The sequence below is a fragment of the Cyclopterus lumpus genome, chromosome 9 (genome assembly GCF_009769545.1).
Source record: "Cyclopterus lumpus isolate fCycLum1 chromosome 9, fCycLum1.pri, whole genome shotgun sequence".
Taxonomy (NCBI): Eukaryota; Metazoa; Chordata; class Actinopteri; order Perciformes; family Cyclopteridae; genus Cyclopterus; species Cyclopterus lumpus.
In genome coordinates this window covers 21,596,417-21,618,114 of record NC_046974.1, presented here as the reverse complement: position 1 = coordinate 21,618,114, position 21,698 = coordinate 21,596,417, and the positions used below count along the sequence as shown (strand labels likewise).

The window sequence follows — 21,698 nt, the reverse complement described above, 5'->3', positions numbered from 1 at the left end:
GACAGAAGGACTTGGACGGTGCCCGTGCTGCCTTCTAAAGCTCTTCGTAAACTATACAACTCTGACCAGTCGTCGACGAGCTGAACACTTACAAGATCGACTGCAACAGTAATACCAGCATGTTATGTTACTCTAGTAGTTAATCTTACCGAAGCACTCTGTGTCCTAAATGTACGGGAATACATAGATTTATTTTAGGTTTTATGTATGTTGTTCCAGTGAAATGACCCCAAACGCCCATTTCCCACAGCAAGCAGAGGCAGCACCAGACTGTCCCGGACAACGCAGCATAGAGGGACTCGGCTGTTTGGATGGCAATAATGGAGCCGAGCTGGCGTTAACTGCCTCACGGTGACGCGTAGATAACTGCCGGAGGAGAAACGCGGTCGGGTTGTCAAATATATCACTCGACTATCTCCACAGACTGGACTCAACATTTAATGAACGTGTCGCGACTCCCGAGTCTTCCGGGGTATTCAGTCGATTCTCGTCGCGAGCGTTAGCTAGCCGCTAACCGAACTAACGTCAACTGGGGACAAGGTACGTGAACGACTCGGCGCGCGCTGCTTTGGACTCAAAATAGCCAAACAGATTATGCTCAGCGTTAGCTAGTTAGTTCATTAACCTTCTTTGTCGTCTTCCTTTTTTTTAATATATACATTTGACTAGAAACGTTCAGCTTCTGCACACTCTCAGCCTAACGTCTGTGTGATGACCGATGACACTGATCTCAATTACCGCTCTGGCTTAACGGAGGCTGTTTCACGTTAGCAATTAACGTTAGCCAAACGAAGACGAGGCTCAGGTGTGTTACCAACGGCACCCCACACGTTTACGGTGCCGTTATAACCGGCTATCGGGCCCGCGCTGGGATTTGGGAGCACGCTTGTATTTTCCTCATCTTCCCAGAGGCTGTTTGTTCGTCTTCAGCTGAGGCTGACTCGTCATATTGTGCCACCGGCACAGGGAGTCATGCGTAGACGTTACTCTACATATGAACACCACTAACTAGCTACATAACCTAGGTTATTACGAGACATCTTGTTGTATCATAACTGATTATTCGTACTGCATTCACTACCTTTCAGTTTTTTGTGTCGTTTGGTTTGTGATTTCACTGTGACGTCTGTATTTTCATAAATGATACGTCTGCATATGCTCTCTAAATCACGCAGTCGATTATACTATTCTTAACAGCTCTTGGCACTTGGGTCTTTTCTGCATTTGCATGATGGGAGGAACCAAAGATTGAGTGTTGTATTTCAGTAACGATGAGCCAGAGGTATTATGAAAAGCGCTATATAAATTAAATGCATTATTATTATTATTATTAGAGGGAATTATCCTCAATATCTTGCAGACATTTTAACTGAGTCAGCATTGTTAAGAGTAAAACACATCATCTTAGTGCTCCATAGTGTTGAGGACTAAGCAACACAATGTGCATGTGTGTGTCATTAATGCTTTTTAAAAATGTGGTATTAATAGTGTGCACATAAAAACAACGTTGCATCCACATTGTATCTTTAAAGAAACTGCTGAAGATTCTATATTGAACAGCTGATATTTCCTGTATTCTGTATTTTCGCCAACACCATGAACATATTTGGTGGGGTGACATTAACTTGGTACAACAGGAGAAACTCACTGTTACTTGCAGGCTAGGCAGTGACCTTTTTTATGTATATATAGCTAACCTACAAACACCCGTAGACTCCTGGAATGACTTTAGCCCACTTACCATTTTCAAATAGTAAATGTGATTCAGGAGTCACCAACAGAAATTACTTGTTTTAAACATTGTATTACACAGTTCATGGAACGTGCGCTGTGCCTTGTGTGTCTCCAGTTTGGACACAGTGATGGGTGGTCTGGGAAACGGTCGTCGTGGGGGAAGAACACCCCCTCTAATGATTGGCGCTCTAATTGCCTGTATCCTGGTTCTGGGCTTCAACTACTGGGTGTCAAGCTCCCGCAACCTGGAGCTACAGGTAGGTTAATTTATGTGTTTGTGTTGTTGTCTAACCATAATGTACAGTACAAATACAGCTTTTTAAAAGAATGCTGTAAAACCTTGAGTTATTTAGGCTACTTTCTGCTCTAGAGGGGACACAACATGAATTATACGATGAATATACATACAAGTACATTTATTAGGAAATCATGACCAATTGATTCACATTTTCTCTCAGAATAGATATTGCAATGTCAGTTTCTAGCTTCTAGTATTTACCTGAACGTAAAGTGTATGTGTTTCAATGCTGTTCACATGCTGTATAATGATTACACCGGTTGTTCCTATTAACTGACTTTGGGATGGATATGGAACCCCAATGCATGATTCCCTTTTGCAAGAGGTAGATCAACCTCATCACTTCCTCTTTTGTTCTTCTTTTGTTTTCAGGGTTTTGGTTGTATGAAGTTGTTTTTTTGCACTTCACAACTTTCCAACCACATCTTTTAATGCAAGTCACTATTAGCCCCAAACTCAATGGGTCTTGCTTGTATGCATTGTGGAACAGGAATAATATTATGACCCCAAATATTGTTTGCTGTTTTGTGCAATTGTTTCTCTTTTTATTTTACTCAGTATAAGTGGCATAAAGAAGAAACTCCCAAATTACGGCCAGTGTGCATTATATTTTGTCATTAATTTTATATATATATATTATATATTCAAATTTCTTAATGCACAGTCAGATTGATTTTATCAGTTACTATGTCATTACCTTTTGTCTTTGTGTGATACAGACTAAGATGTATGAGTTGGAAGGCCAGGTGCGACGTGGAGCAGCAGAGCGAGGAGTAGCTGAGATGAAGAAGAATGAGTTCCAGGAAGAGATCCAGAGACAGAAGGAGCAGATCAGCCATATAGAAAGCCTCTATAAGAGACAGCTGGAAGGATCTCAGAACACCTGCAGCCAAGAGAAGGTTCACACAATGACAAAATGCAATGGGCAGCAAATCAAACCTTAAAATATTGTCTATAAACTATTGACACAGAAAAATCTGGGGCCCTCAATTTGGCTCACTTATGGGATCCGTGCTAAACTCATGTAATTAATGAAAGGGGAAAAAAGAAACTGTCAAGCATCTGTGAATATTCATAGTTTCTGTGTTTTTTAAATTTATTTCAAGGGCACACTGCAGCAGAACATTTCCTCCAGTACCAAAACCATCCAGGAACTCAAAGGCAACTCTCAACCTTTTTATTTTTCAAAAATGGCATTGTGTTAGCATCCAACAGAGCTCTGTAGACACGAATGTATCATTCACTTCTTATGTGTCTCTTGATGTCTTTTGTGTGTCTGTACTGTAGGTCAGTCGACTCAGCTAAATGAAGACCTGGGAAAGCTTCAGAAGGAGCTACAGAGTTGCCAGAGCAACATCAAAACCCTCAACAACAAACTCACTTATGATATGTAAGAAAAAGATTCCTTAAATCAATTATACGATCCCACGATCATTGGCTGAGCTTTATTAATTATTAGTGTCTGCCATTGCTGGTTAACATGTGTGTGTGTCTGTCTGTGTTTCTACATACTGTATGTGTAGGACACATTGTCAGTCCCAGGTCCTGTCCCAGAAGGAGTTGTGTGATGAGAGAGTGGCCGCTGCTAAACTTGAAGTTCAAAAGAAAAAGGAGAAGCTCATCTCTCCCTCAGGTGTCTCCCCACAGGTATGTTGGTTTCCTGTTTGAACCAAGTGGAAGGATATACACCATGTCTCACCAAGTATTGGCTGTATAACGCCGGATCCACTTCTGATCTTTTGTTCATTGTAACCAGTTGCACTCTGGGCCCGCCATTCGTCATATACACACTATTGCACTGTGTTGAAACCCTCAAACTGCATTTCTTTGTAATACAGCAAAACAGAAACTCATCTGGCTTGACGATGACTTAACCTGGCCTTCTTGACAACCACAAGTGATATTTTGTCGGTTCAAAGTCATTATCTGTTGTGTGTTGACATGCAAGCGTGCCAATGGAGTTGATTTGAATGCAAAAACAACAACTTATAATAGCACTAAGCGCATTGACATTTCTTACTTTTTACGCTTACATGACGTAAAGGAATGTGGTGGATGATTTTTACTCCAGCAGGAAAACACTGTGGATGGACCAGCAAATGAGGGCGGACCAGTCATGACTGAGGTTTATGCGGTTAAGACAGTAACTGTTGTAAGCCACACACCAAGCCTCTCTCAGCCCAAAGGAAATTATCCACCTGAACTACTGACCAATGAGATCATCATGGACCAAGGTGACAGACATCGATATCCTGGCGGGCCCTAAATTTAACTTATAAAAACATGCAATGACATTGATATTTATGTACATGTACGTGTACATACTGCACATCCAATGCATTTTGTGTGACTAAGTAGAATTGTTTAGAATTGCAGTAAGAAGTGTACACCCTCACATTGCCTTTTTATTTACCGGGTCCAGATGCCCCAGTAGACCTGCCTTTACAGAAGGACCTCTCCAAAGTAGAGTCCCAGACGGCTCCTGCAGCTGCTGCCGTCAAGCAGGACATTTTGCTACCACCAGGGGAAGCTCTCGAAACAGAGGAGGGTGAGGCAGAGACCAGGGAACCTTTGAAGAATAACCTGACTGAGGATAATGAGATGGAGGTGATGGATGCTCATGAGGAGGGCGCTCAGACAGAAGGTAGAGGGCCCGGTTCACTAGTTTGTTATTCCTATTCAGGCATTCTCAGTGAAGAGGGGACATATTTTAATGGACACAAACAACAATTGTGTCATGTTTCCAGAGGCAGACCCTGGGATGGAAGGCATGCTGATTGGCCGGGCGAAGGCAGGTGAGACTCCTCTTGGTCGGAAACTTGAGGAGCCAGAAGAATATGATACAGACGTGCAAGTCGTGGGTGAAATTGATTTGGAGAAACAACAGCAGAGCAAACATGCTGAAAATATAGGTATGTGTGTGGTAATATATTTAAAACTGTGTGTGTGTGTGTCTGGAGAGGGCTCAAGAGAGAGTGAGTGCATCCTCAGTCTCAACTTTGGGGTTTATCAAAGTGCAGTTGACAGTTGACTTTGAAGACCAGAGCACACGTTTGAGTGAGGGATAGTTATTTAGTGATAACCATTAAGAAATAGAGGCACTGTGCTAAAAAGGCAATTGTATGTATTTTTGTGTTGATTACCACGTTGTACTTTCTGGTAGACAAGGATATGGAGGAGGAGCTAGCTGACTATAACGGCGATGATGAGAACGAAGGCGAGTTTGAAGCAGACAAACAAGCTGAGCTTGCTCAAATCTAAGGTACACACTAAAACGCACACGGATGTGTTCCTCACCGACAGTAACTCACTTGTTACTGTCGGTTATGTTTAAACGGTTAAATAAAACATGGACTCAACAAGTCACACATTGTAATTGCAAAAAACCACTGAAGTATCAAGCCGATCTCCACGTAGATTGCCAGTTGTTTATCAATCATCGTGGGGCTGTTGCTTTGTAGGTTCAGTTAAACTGCACCTTCCAGAGGTTTGAAACACAATGATGTGCAAAGATTAATCTGATTTCTGTAAAGCGAGATCTGAACTGCAGCTACCTGCGGCTGAACCAGCAGGTGTTTGATGAAGACACAACATAATAACGGTGTGTCTTTATTGTTCCTATATTCGTTGGGGAATAGCAATTGGAAATTCACTGGTATCAGGAAAAAGATCTGGTTTCAGATTTCTGACTTTCCTGTTCAGCTGTCTACATCATAAACACAGCTTTTCCTTTTGGACATTGGTAATGCATTCAATTGCATTTATTGCAGCTCATTAGATGTTCATGTAGGCCTGCTATAGACATCCTGCATTCTATATTAATAGATAATATATACACAGGTATGTTTATGTAATTAACACAATGTTGTTTTTCTTTCAGAGCTGGAGTTGCACAAGGAGCCTGCTCACCACACGAGGAAGCAGGACCCCTCACACACCTCAGCACAACACCAGCATTCAGGTTAACGCAGCCCTCCAAACACAGGCAACACAAAACAAACCCAGATGCTAATCTCTATAAGAAAGACTTGTGACACTTGATTTCTAAAGCATTTGCCTCCTGGAATGTTTTTTTAATTCATAATCTTAATTGATTTATGTGCATTTGATTTGATTAAATGTTTTCTGTATTGGAGTAAGAATATTTACTATTCCATGTTCAACTCACACTATTGTCAAAGAGCCACAAGAAAAGACTGAAATATGCAAATGTCACACTCATGGTGTCCATTCACATGCATTTCACTATATGCCTAAACCCCCACGGCGCTTTCATGTTGGAGACTGTGCTCACATTAATTTTAGTATGTTTCGCTGGTATAGAAGTACTCGGTACTTCAAGTACCATCACCTACTTAGTTCTAATGTTCCTTAAACATCTCAGACATCTCAAGACCTGACGCCAGTTAGGTTGCAAAAATGAACACGTCGAAATCCCTGGAAATCAGTTGATTTGGATTATGTGATGTGTTGTTTATGTTCACGTCATATCTTAAATGATAAAAGATAAGTGAGGATAATGTGCACACCCTCTTCGGGTTATGAGGAGTGAATCTGCAGTAAGTGCAAACCATCCCAATGAGAAGTCTGCAGTACAGGCTCAACTGTATCCTAAAGTTTAGGACCTAAACATGCCTTAAGTTCCTCCTGTACACAGTCGCTCATAGAAACTGACTCTGGGTCAGTGGTCAATGGTCAGTGAACGCAAATGAGGCCTTCCAGAACTGCATCAAATTAAGGAATTTCGCTGAATTTCGCAAGTGTGTAATTGTCATGCTCATCAGGAGCTTCCTTTTGATTCCCAAGTAGTCAAAAATGCTGTAAAAAGTAAAGTTGTCTGGAACAGACGCTGACTAGCTGTTGTGTTTTAAACATATTATATTATAATTAATGTAACTTGCCATTTTTGATCAATGAGCAATCTTTTCTGAAGCGTCACTTTGTTGACGTTTATTTGGCATTTTAATGGCGGCACGGCTTCCTCTCATTCCACAAAGTGTCTCAATGTTGAATGTGAGCTGTGCTCCTCGTTTGTGATCAGAAGAACAGTTTTAGATTACAATGAAGGGAATAGTGTGGAACTCCTGGGTGACATTAGGGGATCAAATATCTAATTGATTACGCCTTATTGATTCTGTGGTCACCAGTTGCTTCTGACACGGTGGATGTGGATTGTGGAGGCGTGGCACATGCTTCCTGACTGTGGACCTTTACTTTGTGGCTGCTGCCTCTGCTCTGCTGATTCAAATGGGCCGTATGTTTTCCTTGAAGTAGAAACCTTGCGTTGTGCTTTCGGGCTCCTGCAGTCCAGCAGACGTGAGCTGCTCCGTAGCCGTGCTGAAATGTTGACGTCTATTTCAATCAAAGCTGCGATAGACTGGATATTGTGTGTGTGTGAGCGCAAACGCAGACTAATATTAGGCATTAGAAATGAGAAAAAGGTAAAATTTAGTGGCAGGGATCTTTTGTTGCCTTGTGTTTTATACAGGGCAGATGATTTGACTCTTTATAGTTGGTGACTTTGACTGAATACCCACAGTTACTCAACATGTTGTGGTTTTAATCAAACATGTCCTTGTTTTCAACATCTTCAATGCCATCAAGCTCAGGCTGAAACTGCTCATCCGCTTTCGTGTCTCATTACAATTGAGCTTCCGGGAATCAGTACATCTCACACAATATATAATAAATATATATATATATATATATATATATATATATATATATATATATATATACTCATAAAGATGTGAGTTTTCCCAACATGTGCTGAATTTGAGCTACAATGATAAAATACAAAAGGCTTGAGAGTTTCCCTTTTGATGTAGAAGATTAGCCATAAAAACAACCCTTGGTTTTATCGTGTTTATGCTGTTCATGACATATTTGCTTCAATTGAACATTGACTGCTTGAACCCCATGAAGAGTCTTCATCAGGTAACTTCTCCTTTGACAAATTGAAGAAAATTGTGGTTTAAGATTACAAACTTTTTCCTGTAAGTATCCATATTATAGTCTCAAAAGTTCAAAGATAATTTCACACCTGAAGTTGTGTCAATTTTGTTAACTTATTTTTTAATTTATATGATGATTATGTAATTAAATGTGGCCATCATGTTTCTAAGTAACCATACACATATAGGATTGGAGTGCTGATGACAGATTCATGGTTTGAACCAGTCGCACATCAGCACTTTGTTTTAACTGATCAAACTCATTAAAGTGTCTTGTCTGCTTTTTTGTCTCTTTGGTCAATCTTTCAGGATAAATGTGGTTCTAGATTTGTATTATGTCATTTTATTTGCAAAGTTGCTGTTGGGGGTTTTGTTGATTGTTGTGTCTGACACTGCAAAACGTAAACAACTACGGCTTTGTTTAGTCAGAAAGCGTCGTCTGCTTGTTTATGTCAGTACCGTTTTCTGTGTCCTTGTAGAGAAAATGTTTCTTTGATATTTATAAATCTGATTAACTTTTTTTTTTTAAAAAGTTGTATTTCATTCTACACTGTGGAACAAATGTGTGAAAGGTTTAAATGATCATAGGTTTTTATTGATGATAGAGAATAAAACATGTTTTATTACCACTATCAAGAAATGGTTTCATGTGGGATTTATTTGTTGTGGTGTCACCATTATTTTTGATTAAAAACATGAAACGGGTAAATCACACTTATGGTTGTTCTAATCCAAGAAAGGTTTATTTAGTATCATATATTTTATGACAAAGAAAAGTATTAGAATATTTTAAATTATCAAGAGAAAACATTATCCTTAGACTACAATATAATAGTTAAAATGATGATTTGAGCCCTCTGGTCTAGCAGCTGTTTGGTAATCCACACATTTCCAAATGCTCATTATAGACCAGGAGACATTATAACATAGTTTTATGTGACAAACTTGTTTCTTAGTGTCAGCTAGTGGTAATGAATGCATGCACTCATTTAAGGTTTAAAGGCCAGGGAAGTAGAAAAGAAAAGTACAGATGGAAAGAAACTAAAGAGGGGAATAAAAGGAAGTACAGATGAAAAGAAACTAAAGAGGGGAACCGGAACATTGCTGCAGGATTGAGCTTCCTCTCCACTCTGTAACAAAGATGTGTTGTTTTAAATCATCAGAAGCCAAAACCCCATCAGTTTAAGATGAGGTGACACACGTGATGAGAAAGATGAAGCTGGTAGCATTTACCAGTGATGACACCACAACATGTTTCAATCATTTTCAATTTTCAATCACTCATCTCTGATGTGATGCCGGTTCAGCTGTGCCATTTCAAGTAGTGTTACGGTTATTCTTGTACTTAATATTGGGTATGTTAAAGAAACTGAGACAAAAAGTATATCAAAGTGCATTTAGGACCATATCTATGAATAAAACGATCGCCAGAGTTCATCTGTATTCTCTTTACAGTAAATCTGAATATCAAATGTTTGTGAAGAGTTTGACTATTCCACAGATGTTTACTACTAATAAGGGTACACTCCCTTATTAGGGAAAGCATCCCAAATCCTAACCTACAACTACGACATAATATTGGTGCATATCTCAATGCTTCTGGATTAAATTCAGATCAGTTTTACTTATGAATGTAACACAATACCTTATTGTCCGTGAGAAACGCACAAAAGAGAAATTTACAAAACCGTTCGTTCAGTGAGAAAAAAAAAGAAAGATTATCAACTGTACGTCAATATTAATTTGTTCATGAGATCGCCCACTTTACTAGATGTCTCAATACAAATCAGACAGAACTAGTGAGAGTGATGTCATCACGTCACGGATGAACACACTCACAATTGGTAACCCCGTATAATTCCATGTTGGTAGACGATCGACCTTTCCACTATTCTTCAATTTGGGTTTTCTTCAAGTGTGCCGAAAAAACGATTCTATCGTCTTGAAAAAACACTGAAAAATGTTCCATTAAGGAATTAAAGGAGAGAATAAGTAAAGAGTAAAGTTTTATTAAGATATGTGTGACCGCCGCTTGACTTGAGGAAGCGGTGCAGATCTCTGCCACTGTTGGCTGTGTATCTCTTGTGTGTGTTGGATCTCTTGTGTGTGTGTTGGATCTCTTGTGTGTGTGTTGGGTCTCTTGTGTGTGTGTTGGGTCTCTTGTGTGTGTTGGATCTCTTGTGTGTGTGTTGGATCTCTTACGTGTGTGTTGGATCTCTTACGTGTGTGTTGGATCTCTTGTGTGTGTGTGTTGGGTCTCTTGTGTGTGTGTGTTGGGTCTCTTGTGTGTGTGTGTGTTGGGTCTCTTGTGTGTGTGTTGGGTCTCTTGTGTGTGTTGGATCTCTTACGTGTGTGTTGGATCTCTTGTGTGTGTGTGTTGGGTCTCTTACGTGTGTGTTGGATCTCTTGTGTGTGTGTGTTGGGTCTCTTGTGTGTGTGTGTGTTGGGTCTCTTGTGTGTGTGTGTGTTGGGTCTCTTGTGTGTGTGTTGGATCTCTTACGTGTGTTGGATCTCTTGTGTGTGTGTGTTGGGTCTCTTGTGTGTGTGTGTTGGGTCTCTTGTGTGCGTGTTGGGTCTCTTGTGTGTGTTGGATCTCTTGTGTGTGTGTGTCACAATGTGACATCATTCACATTGTGAGAGCAGAACCCGTCGAGGTTTCACAATGGACGGATGCAGATGAAACAGGTGCCGAAGTAAAACAAGATACTGTCGTCCTCCCACGCTCAACATTTTCATTCAAATGAGAACATAAATACATAGAAAGGTTTCAAATGATTGAATGCTATGCACTCATTATTATTATCATCAGTACAACTCTTCTTTTAAAGCCTTCACTAAACTGTTCTGGGGCCAGCTTAAAGCACCTCGACTTTGTGTGTGTACACGAGAGACTTTTGTACACACACACACACAGATGTTCACAGATGTTGATGTTGTCAGTCATTTAGGTCCAGGTGTGAGTTCTCTGGTTTCATCTCTTGTTCGAGTGGAAAAAAGAATCAGGTGTATCAAACACAACTTTACACAACTTTAACAGTTAGCTGTAGCTCTCTCTCACACACACACACACACACACACACACATACACACACACACACACACACACACACACTGTCAGGGCTATTGCACACTTGTTGAGGTGAGGGTGTGTTCTCTGCGGCTGATTGTCTTCATGACATAATCAGAATCAGATGATCTTGACCACAGGAAAGTACTTGTGAGCCGAGAAGTCAAATTCTGGGAGCACCTAAGGATGCAGAAAGATATATAATGTCAACAAAGTGTTCGCAACATGGAACATCAACCAAGATAAACATAAACCCCATCACGATTCACGAACACCACACAACCAAATGATAACCCAGGCACCGTGTGTGTCGAGTTACCTTGGTCTCCTTCTTGTGGCCTCCAGCCAGCAGCTTCATAACTACGATGTTGGGTTTGGCCACCTTCAGTATGCGGTTCACCTGCGATCAATCATTAACCGTTATTGATCGTTGTGAACAAACAGTTTAAAGCAAAACGGCAGAAGAATATTGACCCCATAAAACAAATGCTTTTGAATGATATGACACATTCCCTTTAACAGTCGGCATTTATTAGTTCATTTTCCTTACCTCAGGGTCTGGACAGGGCACATTTTCTAAGATGAGCTTGGCCTGCTGGAAGTGTTTGCTGGCGGCCATGTACAGGTCAGCGGAGCCTGGCGGAGGATTGTACTTCTTTAGATCGGACATCTCCTGGAGAGGGCGAGAAGGGCAACGTCAGAGAGAGAGCAGGGACATCCAACAAAGGCTACAAGAAAAAATACTTAGATAAGGTGATGGGAATATGATGAGGAAAAGGGGGGGGGGTGAAATAAACGACAAGAATAATGGTACAGTACCTTGAACTGGATATAGTGCACCGGTGGGGGCGTGACCACGCTGTTGAAGGGAGCGAAGCGATGCTCGTAGCGAACCTGCTCGCTGTCCAGCTCAAACTGAGGCTTTTGCACCTTTCCGTCCATATCCAAAGCCACCATAGTCTGAGGAGAGACGCAGAGGGTTGCTACGACAGCAGCGTGCGGCCAGTAGGAGAGAAGAGGGGGTCAACAGTGCGTCTGGGCTGATATATCCTACCTTGTACATGCCAGCACACATGTTCTGGTACGCTTGGCTCATGGTGATCTCCTTGCTGAGAGGGCGAACTGCAGAGGAAACCCGAACACCACATCATTATTAGGACAAGCATCGACTGTACAGGACGCTCTCCGCATTTGACGGCGTGACGTTATTGGTGCAGACTTCGGTGAATTCGTGGTCGTCCTCTCACCTCAGCCACAATAGAGCGTACCTTTTTTCTTCTTCTTGGTCTTTTTGCTGCTGCGCCCTTTCACCTGCTCCTCCATTATCCGCTCCTCTGCCATCTGAGAGGAGTCGGCTCTGCTCAGGGTGGACATCAGCCACGCGTAAAGGAACTCGGACAGGTACCTGCGGTTGCAAAACAAACAGGTATTCAATCACAGAGCATTCAAAGTTAGATTTTGAGTCACCACGCATAAACAAACAAATGTGTGTGTGCCCTCACCAGTAGATGTAATAGTACTCATGCATGCTGTACAGCTCTAGTTCAAAGCCACTCAGCAGGTATTGGATCATGATCCTCAGGTTATGGTAGAGGATCCATGTGCCGAGACAGGCTAGATGCTGTCGCTGAGGCTCAAGTTTCATCAGCAAGCCGTGCAGGGCCGCATCCACCTTCTCTGCCTGCAGAGCACAAAAGAATACTTCAATAGTTGGTTGGTGAATTATAAAACCACACCTGTCCTCAGGGTAGGTGACATCGCTCTGCCTAACTTGTGTGGTGCAAAAAAAATGCAAAAACATCGGTGTTGTGTTTGAATATCGTACAATCTAATTAAGAAACACACCTCGTCCTGCAGTGTGGCGAACTCTTCAAGGATGTGACCCAGCTTGTCTCTCTGTCGAGCTCTGTTGTGCCCGTGGATCTGGATCAGACTGCAGAACGGCTGCCGGGGGAAATGACAAAACACAAAAGAATGAACACACAGCTTCCAAACCCGCCTCTTCATGTCGGGGGCCGGTGATACACGAGCCCATACTTGTTCCACCCAACTTACAAAATAGCAAAGATTCCTCCAATAGCAGAAATGAAAATGTCCCGTCACCGGTACATCTCACTAGATGCCACGGCTCTCATCGAACAATATTACAGCTCTCCTCCTAAACTATTCACTTATTGATGTACTACTGAAACAAACTGAAAACATCCACTTCGAGTTCACAAAGCGACAAACGCACCGGACTGTATCTTTGAGCAATAAAAGGTAACATACCCTGGAGCAGTGCGTGACAAAGGAGTCAATGTAATCCTTTGCCTGGTGGTTGTTGAACAGACAACACCTGGAGAGGAACAGGTGCAGACACACAATACGCTTGAGACAGCTGACCGAGACACAATGAGCTCCCTTAAGAGAGTTTGCATATCATGCTCACACACACACACACAGCACAAATAAACCCTTGCACGACATTAAAGGAGTCACTTGTTCAGGGCGTATTGACAGTCTTACTTGTAGGAGAGGACCGGTGGGCTGACAAAGTATCTCAGCGCATCTTTAATCATGTCCTGCATCAGGTGGGTCCCAAACACTTTCTTGTTATCTATCAGGAACGTTGTCTATATTTATGGAAACAATCCTTTTAGTTCTCATACACCTGGTGTTAAACTGTTTTTAATTATGAGATCATAAGATACCACCTGAAGGGGTTATTCGTTGTTACATGAATACAAACAAACTTCTCTGTCGGCATCAGAGGAAAAACTGACACTTCAGAATCAAAATGGCCTTATTAACTCACCTGGAGCAGAGATCTGGAGAGCACACAGGGAGACTGCTCACTGAACTCACAGAAGAAGTCCTGGAAAAACAAAAAAACACAAACACTATTCATAATGTTTCAATACACGTGCCTTTATTGTGTATAATGTCCTAGGTTACTGGTATAGACAGCATAGTACGATGTGGGAATGTGTTTACCAGTATGCCATGCAGGTTGGTGGTGTTGATCACATCACAGACGGTCTTGATGCGCTCTATAAGTTTGCTGAAGTAAGCCACCATGTCCTCCCTCTTGATGATCTTGGCGTAGCGAGGAAAGGTCGGTGGCAGCAGCCTCTGGTTTACCAGGGGCTCGAAGCCCATCATGATGGGGTGGTCTGCAGCATTCACAGAAAATAGAAGACAAGGTTAACAAAAAGGTCACGTGTAAAGTAATCTTCCCGGTGAGGGAGCCTCAGCCCCTCTCACAGACGTGTTTTAGCGCTGTGTGTGGACATGTGTTGAGGTAGAGGAGGTGCTTTTAGTGTGCGTTATATTGTCACTGTTTCTGACGACTAATTAAAGGGCCAGTGTGTACGGTTTAGTGGCATCCAGCAGTGAGGTTGCGAACTGCAACCAACTGAAACTTGCCCGTGTACCAAGGAGTGTAGGAGCTCTACGGTGGCCCATGCAAAAAAAACGAGAATGGCCAGTGTTTGGTTTGTCCATTCTGGGCTACAGTAGAAACATGGCGGTGCAACATAGTAGAACTCCGTGAAGATATAAACAGCTTTTATAAAAAGGTATCAAAAACACAACAATTACTATTCATAGATGATCTATATATTAAAAGAAAACAAACTTAAAAAGAATATGTTCCATTTCTGCCAATAGATTCCCCTTAAAAAGGCAACAGTATTGCCCGGGACAAGTAAAATGAAACACGGAGATAGTGAGCCATCACGCTTCCTTCTCATCTCTGTCGAGAGTTGCACAAGCTCAGTATCGATCATGCACTCGAAATAATGAGTTCATGAGCTGAAGTGCAAATGGGCATTTCAAAGGAAACAATGACAATTGAGTTATTCATTACTCTTTGTTGTTATTGTTATTTGACAGTCGCTAATAAATAAAATATTGTGTGTGTGGGGACGTAAATTCCCGACAAGTGAAGAAAGAACATGTGAGTTTATGTGTGTGAGTATGTTACCTCCTTTAGTGGTGTCATTCTGTGACTGGATGCCGTGCTGAATACTGGAATTAATGGCTGATAAGAGGTCAGCAGCTTGAGCCACGAGCTTCTGGGCCTCGCCAACCGAGCTGGTCTGAAAAAAGAAAGGAAGAAAAAAGATTAAAATGTAAAAAGACAAAAACAAACATGACAGCAAAGATTAAAAAAAGCTTAATTTAACATATAAGTGCCTGCAAGTAAACTAACACAATCCTCTTCACGGCTCCTTATAAGCAGAAGAACATTTTGAAATCCACGTGGTAGTCGTTAACTCAGACGTTACCTAACTGTGTGTGTTTGTGTGTGTATTACCTCTTTCTTGGTAAAGGTGATCAGTGCAGTCAGAAGAAGGCGCGTGAACTTGATTCTATTGAAAAGTGCCAAAAACTGCTGATGCTGGAAAAATAAAGTACGAGAACATTTAACAGGATCACATGTACATGCAACGCTATTCATACTTCCTAATGTGTCTTTCAAGCTTTACAAGACACTATAAATAACAAACCACCCAGATAAAGCCCATTTTTGGGTCTGATTTTTCCTTCCTTCTTTATTATTATTATTACTGTAATTAAAGAGCTGGAAATTCCAGAGAAGAGTCTCCAGAGGTCATAAGAGCCTCACTCTGATCGACAGTAGATGGAAACAACAATAACAGACAGAGATTGAGAAGGGTTTTGAGGTTTACTAATAAAGACTAGTGACACAATCTGATGGTCTACTTTGACATGTATTCTATATTGAAACTGCGTCCCGTCAGTTAGAAGCAACTATTGTTTAGCTTTCAGGTTATCGCTATTAACGCTATTCCAAAAACATGCCTTGAACAGAACTCCGTCGACATGGAGGAATGACCTGACGTACCTCCAGCTCCACCTCCGGGGCTCGCTGCTCACCCTGTCGACAGCGCGTGTTCTGAGGGAGGGAGAGTGGGAGAGAACAAATGTAATACGTAGGATTTTTTTTAAAATCAGCTGTGCTTTATTGAAATGGCAAAAACTGTGGCTGAAACTGTCCGAGAACAAATACCTTAACTTTCCGCTGTAACTCATCCTCCACGTCTTTCAGCATTCCTGGTAGGAACAGCAAATAAGAGAAAGAGATTACCTCAGGTTTGCTTCTCTGAAACGACAGTATAACTCAGCAGGGGCATCAGCAGCTGTAGACTCAAGGATCTATCACAAGACAGCACGTGTACCTGTCACCCGCAGGTCTGTGACATTATTGGCCATCTTGAAGCCATAGGTCATGGCCTGGAAATCCTCCTACAGAAAAATATGCGGTAAATCATAAATACCAGTGGGCAAAGCAGAAACACCAGTAAAATAAATTAAAATGATCCCAGAACCCCCACGGACTGTAACAGCCTCGGCAAAAGCTCAAAAGCAGGAAGTTGCTTACCTCCTCAAACACGGCCGCTTTGTTCACTTTCTCTCGGGCAATGTCACACACCTTCAGGATGCCCAGAGCAAAGGCTTTAAGAGGTGGCTCTTCAATCAGGTCGGGGTTATGGACGTACAGACAGGTAAACACAGTCTGCGCCAGGGAGTGGCCCTCCAGCCATGTGATCTACGAATATGCACAAACACGCACACGTGAGTGCTGGGTTTCCCGCAGTGGAGCTCATCTAAAAATGAATGAGATTCAATCACGGGAAATTCAAACACCTTCAGGACATTTCAATTTGTGCTGTTGTTTTGTTAGTCATTTCAGACAAAAAGAAAACAGTTCAGTTTACATTACAAGTTGGCTTGACATTTTTTGCACATTTTCTTGTAAAATGATAAACATTTTAAATTAACTGTGACTTTCCAAAACAATGGATCAAAGGTTTTCTGTCTGCACTGCATCTCTCCAAATTCAACAACATCGCAGACAATCTTTGACTTTGCAAAGTCTTGAATAAGACTAACTCTGTCTCCACTCTTTCTTCATTTCACTGTGGAGGGGGTCAGTAAAATGCAAACTTCTACATTAATATTACTCACAAAACGTAAACGTTTACAGTATAAGAACTCACCAAACAGCAGAAACTTGTGTCTATGATCCCAATTAGTTCAGGAAGACTCAGGTCTTTCACCTTAATGGCACCTTCCTAAAACGATACAGTAATACAAATGACTTGAAATTAAATGAAACAACATAACTATACAATGTACATTTAAATTGAGAAAATTAGACACAGTCTTAACTCATAATAATTGACTATTTTCATTATATGGCATCGGTACTGTACCTTGATAGCTTGTTCAAAGTTGAGTACTTTCCTGTTGACCTGGTTTCCAATCATTCCGGCGTCCATCTTAGGATCCATCATCTCTATGGCGGACATGGCCTCAAACAGGCCAAACCTGCCACCAGAGCACAGTGATTACTGTCCATGTTGTATGTGCCGTTACGAAGGTTACAAAAATCTCGCTGATCGAATAGCTGACGCCGATACCAGTGTGGTTAAATTCCAACATGTTTATGCATGTTGAATGAATTTCCCGTTTCATCATAATTACTCTATCTTTTCAATGTTATGAAGTCTCTGAAACAGTGTTTAGACAATTTGGGCATAAAAGAAAACACTCAACTTGTTTTTGGGTAAGCAGGCTGCCTATTGAACGCGTTTATAGTTTTTTTGGGTAATTGGAGCAAACTGTCTCTTTAAAGTGTGCACAAATCCCTTTGTCCTACTCACAGTTTGTCATGAAGCAACTCTCCAAGGTTCAACTCTGCATGAATTAAGGATGAGGACACAGAAAGAGAAAGAAGGAACGCATCAGTACCTTTCAGAACTGCACACATACGACCCACTCACACAAACCACTTGCAGAGCCTGTACCTTTGCATGCACCCTTAAATTCATGTGTAATGTCAACCCAGTTGGCATTGTTTTTCATCTTTTCTGGGATGCCCAGCCCCCAGCCAGCATCATCATCGTCAACTGCTGACTTCATCACCATGGTGACTACTAAAGAGAAACACAAAGTAAACCAGGATCAATTGTTTTTAATGTAAGGTCTTAAAAGTAAAACTGTTCACAGTAAGAAAACTCAGCATTAAAAGATTGTCTCAAGTCACAAGTCAAGGTGACGAGCTAATGAAGCGCCTCTTTACATATTTATTAACCTTCAACTGAAAAACACACATTTACATTCCCCCAGTAATTTACTACATTCATTCCCCTTCTCCACTGGACATTGCAAAGGTTAGCTGGCTGATCAAGCGTTAAACACGCAGTGCAATTGGTAAAGTCAGGTCACAAGTTTAAACCACCTCCCTGTATGTACACTGACACACACTTAAACAGCTTGGCATGTGCTCCAGGTGGCTGTATGTTGTGAAACACGTTGACACAATAATGTGCATACTTAACCTGTAGCCCTGCAAAGCTGAACACAGGGTGTATTATAATCTCAGGCAATAGGAGAAGATTACTATCAAGATCTGTGAACCGACTTGTGAAACTTAAATTAGAGCCTAAAAAGGAGTAAATTGTACGGCTGAGTGCACTGGAAAGTCTCAGCCTTTTAAACCAAGAACATGTCAGTACTGTCACGGACATTTAAAAACTGTACCCACTCCCTGTATTAATGATAATATATGTACATAATAATATTCAAGCACATCTATCAGATATTCGGAAATAGAGTTAAATGGAGATTTAGTGAGTAAAGAGGCAACAACTGCATCTAGTAACCCACCATGTGTCATATGAACACACTGAAATTAATTTAATCTCATTAGAATAATGATTTATGGTCAAAAAAGACACTGCTGCATTTCCTTTAATCTAGGCTTGAGAAGAAGAAGAACATCAACGTAGCTAGCTAACATGCCAATGACGTTACCCAAGAGAGTGACAGTGTGTCCAGTTTATTGTGCTATTCTGGCTCCATCACCTACACATGTGCAATGACTAACCTACATGTGGAATGTTTACAAAACCGACGTACACACACGCAAATGCATTTCAGGATACATATGCAAGGTATCAAAGGACGTGAGATGCAAAGGACATGTTTGCTAACTATCACCAACGTCAAAGTAGCTCGTAATACCGTATGCTACACGCTAATGTTGCCCACAGTGCAGTTTCCTATGAACAAAGCGCGAGTACCGTCAACACAAAACAACAGCACTGTTATTAGAAACCCATAACGTCGGTGTAAATGTGCACGTACCTTAGTATTTCGTATTAACCATGTAGCTAATAAAGATATATTCAATGACTGTAAAAATCGGCGCATACATTCTACGTCATCGGCCTCCGTCAACATGGGAGATGTAGTCTTTACGTGTCACGACGGAGCGCAAGCCCTCAGTGGACAGTTTATAGTTTGAAACCCAGCCAGCTCAGGTACACAACTAGCTACATCAATGTTATATGTTGGTAAAGACAACGATACATTTGGCTCTTGAGGGGTCTTTCCGTCCTCTTTTGAACTGCTCCTAAAACCGCGCGGAGAAACGTCCTCTCGCGACAGCCCCGCTGACAGTTGGGACCGGGCTCATCACAACACCACCAGGGCGTTTCAGGCGAGAGGAAGCAGTCCCTCTTATCTTGGTATTGGTCCGCCCTGTATGGGACAGCAGCTCCTCTCCGGGCAGGTTCGTAACACCCTCGTTCTCGTTGGTAATATGCAGGTCTATTGTTCCAGCTAATGCGCGCTGTGTGCGCTTTATTGTTAGCATATATCCTCCGTTAGCTTGCTGCCGCAGACAAGCGACCGTTAATGAGTGACTCGTCCAGCAGGTGCAGCAGGAGCCTCTGAGCCCCCGGGCGAGCCTATCCAACTGAGCATCTTGTCAAACAGGCCGCTCACAATCGCGTAATAACAGGGGATTAACCCACGTGTCCCCGTGGTCTGGTGTTGTGACGGTGGCTTGTCATGTTTTTGTTGTTGTTGAATGGATTGTGGATTCTGGTTTGTCCCTGTGGAGGTGTTGTGGTCAGGCCACCATCTGTCCCGTGTGAGCTCTCCTCACACAACATGTCAGTGTCACCCCCCTCACAACGCCGCTCTAGCTGCTCCTCCTCAGCCCACACGTGACCTGAGGTCCTCAGGTAATGTTACCTGTCTGGTACAATGGTTGGTGGACTTCTGCAGGTTGACTCTGCACGTTTTGGGAAAAGCCCGACTTGGCCTGAATTGAGGTTAGCCCGTTTAGTTAAAAGCTAATTTATTCGAATTGTAAACTTCCTATTGTTCTGTGGTCTTCTTATTACTGGCGTTTTCTTTCGTTTAACTTATGTGTTCTTGTTTTGTTTGCTACACAATGTGATGTGTCATTTTAAGCACATAATAACATTGTTAGGACCCATGTAATGCAATCTTTATCTTATTTAATTACGACTCATCTTATTTCGCTGTAAATGATCCTGTATTCACTGTGTGACCTGATATGATCAATGACTCTGTGGGAATGCACTGTACCGATGCTGTACAAAAAGAAAAATGCATTATTCAGCAGAAAAGTCGAATGAGTTCATTTGCTGAATAATGCATTTTTTTTCTGTTATGAAATAAATGTTGCTGTTAGATGTAATGCAGCCGAACGCTATACTGTATTGCTTTTTTTCAAACTTTGTGTTCAAATTACCTTATCTATGGCTCTATTGTCTCCAGACATTTGAGATCTGCAGCATGTAGGGAAGCCTCTTTGTTAGGTGTAAAATCAGTCAGGCGGTTCTGTATATCTGATAGTAAGTCTGTCCTGGTCAAGTCAATATGAGCCGCCTCTTCGCAGCTGCAGGTTGTCCCAGCAGATCCTGGCCAGGTCACTGTTTGCAGAGATAACTCGTATGTACAGTTCAACGCATCCACAGCTGCACCAGGCAGTTTAGGTCGATTGCCATAGTTGAGATTACAACTGGGGGATTTCAGAGGGATCTCTTTTGGCGCAATGGGCAAAGGTTTATTATGCTCTTTTCTAAAATTGTACAGTATGTGTATGCGTGTGCTTTTTTTTTTTTTTGTCAGTGAAGTTTTCATTTTTATTTCCCTTGCAGACGACATGAGATGTTGAAGTGGTAAAAATGAACAAACCCAAAATGGCCACAGAGAAGGGGTGAGTTGCTATTCCATTTGGTGACAAACAACATGAGTTTGCATTTGCTGATCAAGTTTAAATACGTATAATTTATTAATCTGTGTTCATTTGTCAATTATGTGACTTATGCAGTTTGTTTATTTTAGGCGTTACTTCTGCTTCAGTATGTTTTCCTTTGTCCAGACCTACATCATTCTTTCATCGTTCTTTACATTTTTCCAGTTTTTTTCTTTGTCTGTTCTTCTTTCTCTGTTCTCTGTCTTTATAAGGACATATATACGAAACTCTGGTCCGTTGGGTACAATCAAAGAGTTTTGACTTTCTCTCCCATGTTTGCCGTTGCTGGACCAACAACTGACCTCTAACCTCGTGTTTCCAGCTGTGCGCCTCTGAGCTAAGATTATAAATGGGGGATGGGTCACTATCCCAGAAATGGTGAAGTGCGAGGGTCCGCCACTCAACTTCAGTAAAACAAATTAAATTGATCTTAAAGCCGGTAATTAAACATGGCTTGTCAATTTGTATTTTTTTGTGCCACTACATTGTTTTACAGAAATAGCTTTTATTTTGGCTCAGAGATTTGACTCCCTGTGGTCATATAAGGGCATTTGCACT

General features: G+C 41.6%; 3 protein-coding genes across 16 annotated transcripts in view; 2 read left to right on the top strand and 1 right to left on the bottom strand.

The window, feature by feature from the left end:
- Positions 1-240: 240 nt before the first annotated feature.
- On the top strand, positions 241-8,269 carry golm1 (golgi membrane protein 1). 4 transcript variants are annotated; one of them, XM_034541960.1, is made up of 11 exons: positions 241-540; positions 1,850-1,991; positions 2,752-2,931; positions 3,139-3,193; positions 3,320-3,422; positions 3,556-3,679; positions 4,104-4,266; positions 4,455-4,676; positions 4,780-4,827; positions 5,196-5,294; positions 5,913-8,269. In XM_034541960.1, the coding sequence occupies exons 2-10, from the start codon at positions 1,863-1,865 to the stop codon at positions 5,291-5,293; spliced, it is 1,122 nt and encodes a 373-aa protein (XP_034397851.1). In that variant the 5' UTR covers positions 241-540; positions 1,850-1,862; the 3' UTR covers position 5,294; positions 5,913-8,269. The 4 variants fall into 4 exon arrangements, with proteins under 4 accessions (XP_034397851.1, XP_034397849.1, XP_034397850.1 ...); XM_034541958.1 differs by having other exon boundaries at positions 4,107-4,266; positions 4,780-4,944; positions 5,913-6,022; XM_034541957.1 differs by having other exon boundaries at positions 242-540; positions 4,780-4,944.
- A 1,710-nt stretch (positions 8,270-9,979) lies between these two features.
- On the bottom strand, positions 9,980-19,529 carry naa35 (N-alpha-acetyltransferase 35, NatC auxiliary subunit). 2 transcript variants are annotated; one of them, XM_034540580.1, is made up of 23 exons: positions 19,214-19,529; positions 17,872-18,000; positions 17,728-17,761; positions 17,278-17,392; positions 17,062-17,136; positions 16,443-16,610; positions 16,240-16,306; positions 16,071-16,114; positions 15,906-15,956; positions 15,354-15,437; positions 15,021-15,135; positions 14,030-14,208; positions 13,851-13,910; positions 13,562-13,668; positions 13,325-13,391; positions 12,899-12,997; positions 12,556-12,734; positions 12,322-12,458; positions 12,108-12,175; positions 11,873-12,013; positions 11,604-11,726; positions 11,373-11,453; positions 9,980-11,233 (listed from the first exon to the last, which is right to left on the bottom strand). In XM_034540580.1, the coding sequence occupies exons 2-23, from the start codon at positions 17,990-17,992 to the stop codon at positions 11,174-11,176; spliced, it is 2,175 nt and encodes a 724-aa protein (XP_034396471.1). In that variant the 5' UTR covers positions 17,993-18,000; positions 19,214-19,529; the 3' UTR covers positions 9,980-11,173. The 2 variants fall into 2 exon arrangements, 1 of the variants encoding a protein (XP_034396471.1); XR_004609936.1 differs by lacking the exons at positions 9,980-11,233; positions 11,373-11,453 and having other exon boundaries at positions 11,612-11,726; positions 12,108-12,177; positions 12,323-12,458; positions 19,214-19,343.
- Positions 19,521-21,698, top strand: part of agtpbp1 (ATP/GTP binding protein 1) — a 28,117-nt gene continuing 25,939 nt past the window's right edge. For 7 of the 10 annotated variants that reach the window (XR_004609935.1, XM_034540574.1, XM_034540571.1 and 4 more), the window contains exons 1-2: positions 19,536-19,640; positions 21,043-21,101. Coding sequence is in view for 8 of the 10 variants with exons in the window: in XM_034540574.1 (XP_034396465.1) it covers positions 21,070-21,101 (32 nt within the window). In the remaining 2 variants the exon portion in view is untranslated. Of the gene's footprint in view, positions 19,641-19,797; positions 20,188-21,042; positions 21,102-21,698 lie in introns of those variants that run through there. The other 3 variants (XM_034540569.1, XM_034540575.1, XM_034540579.1) reach the window with 2 other exon arrangements.

Excerpts from the sequence above, each read along its gene's own strand:
- golm1 (XM_034541957.1), top strand. The coding sequence starts at position 1,863 with ATGGGTGGTCTGGGAAACGGTCGTCGTGGGGGAAGAACACCCCCTCTA. Across the intron at positions 3,423-3,555 it reads AACAAACTCACTTATGATAT|GACACATTGTCAGTCCCAGG; the intron begins GTAAGAAAAAGA and ends CTGTATGTGTAG. Across the intron at positions 3,680-4,103 it reads CCTCAGGTGTCTCCCCACAG|CAGGAAAACACTGTGGATGG; the intron begins GTATGTTGGTTT and ends TTTTTACTCCAG.
- naa35 (XM_034540580.1), bottom strand. The coding sequence starts at position 17,992 with ATGGTGATGAAGTCAGCAGTTGACGATGATGATGCTGGCTGGGGGCTG. Across the intron at positions 12,459-12,555 it reads GAGTACTATTACATCTACTG|GTACCTGTCCGAGTTCCTTT; the intron begins GTGAGGGCACAC and ends TTGCAACCGCAG. Across the intron at positions 12,176-12,321 it reads GACCAAGAAGAAGAAAAAAG|TTCGCCCTCTCAGCAAGGAG; the intron begins GTACGCTCTATT and ends TTTCCTCTGCAG.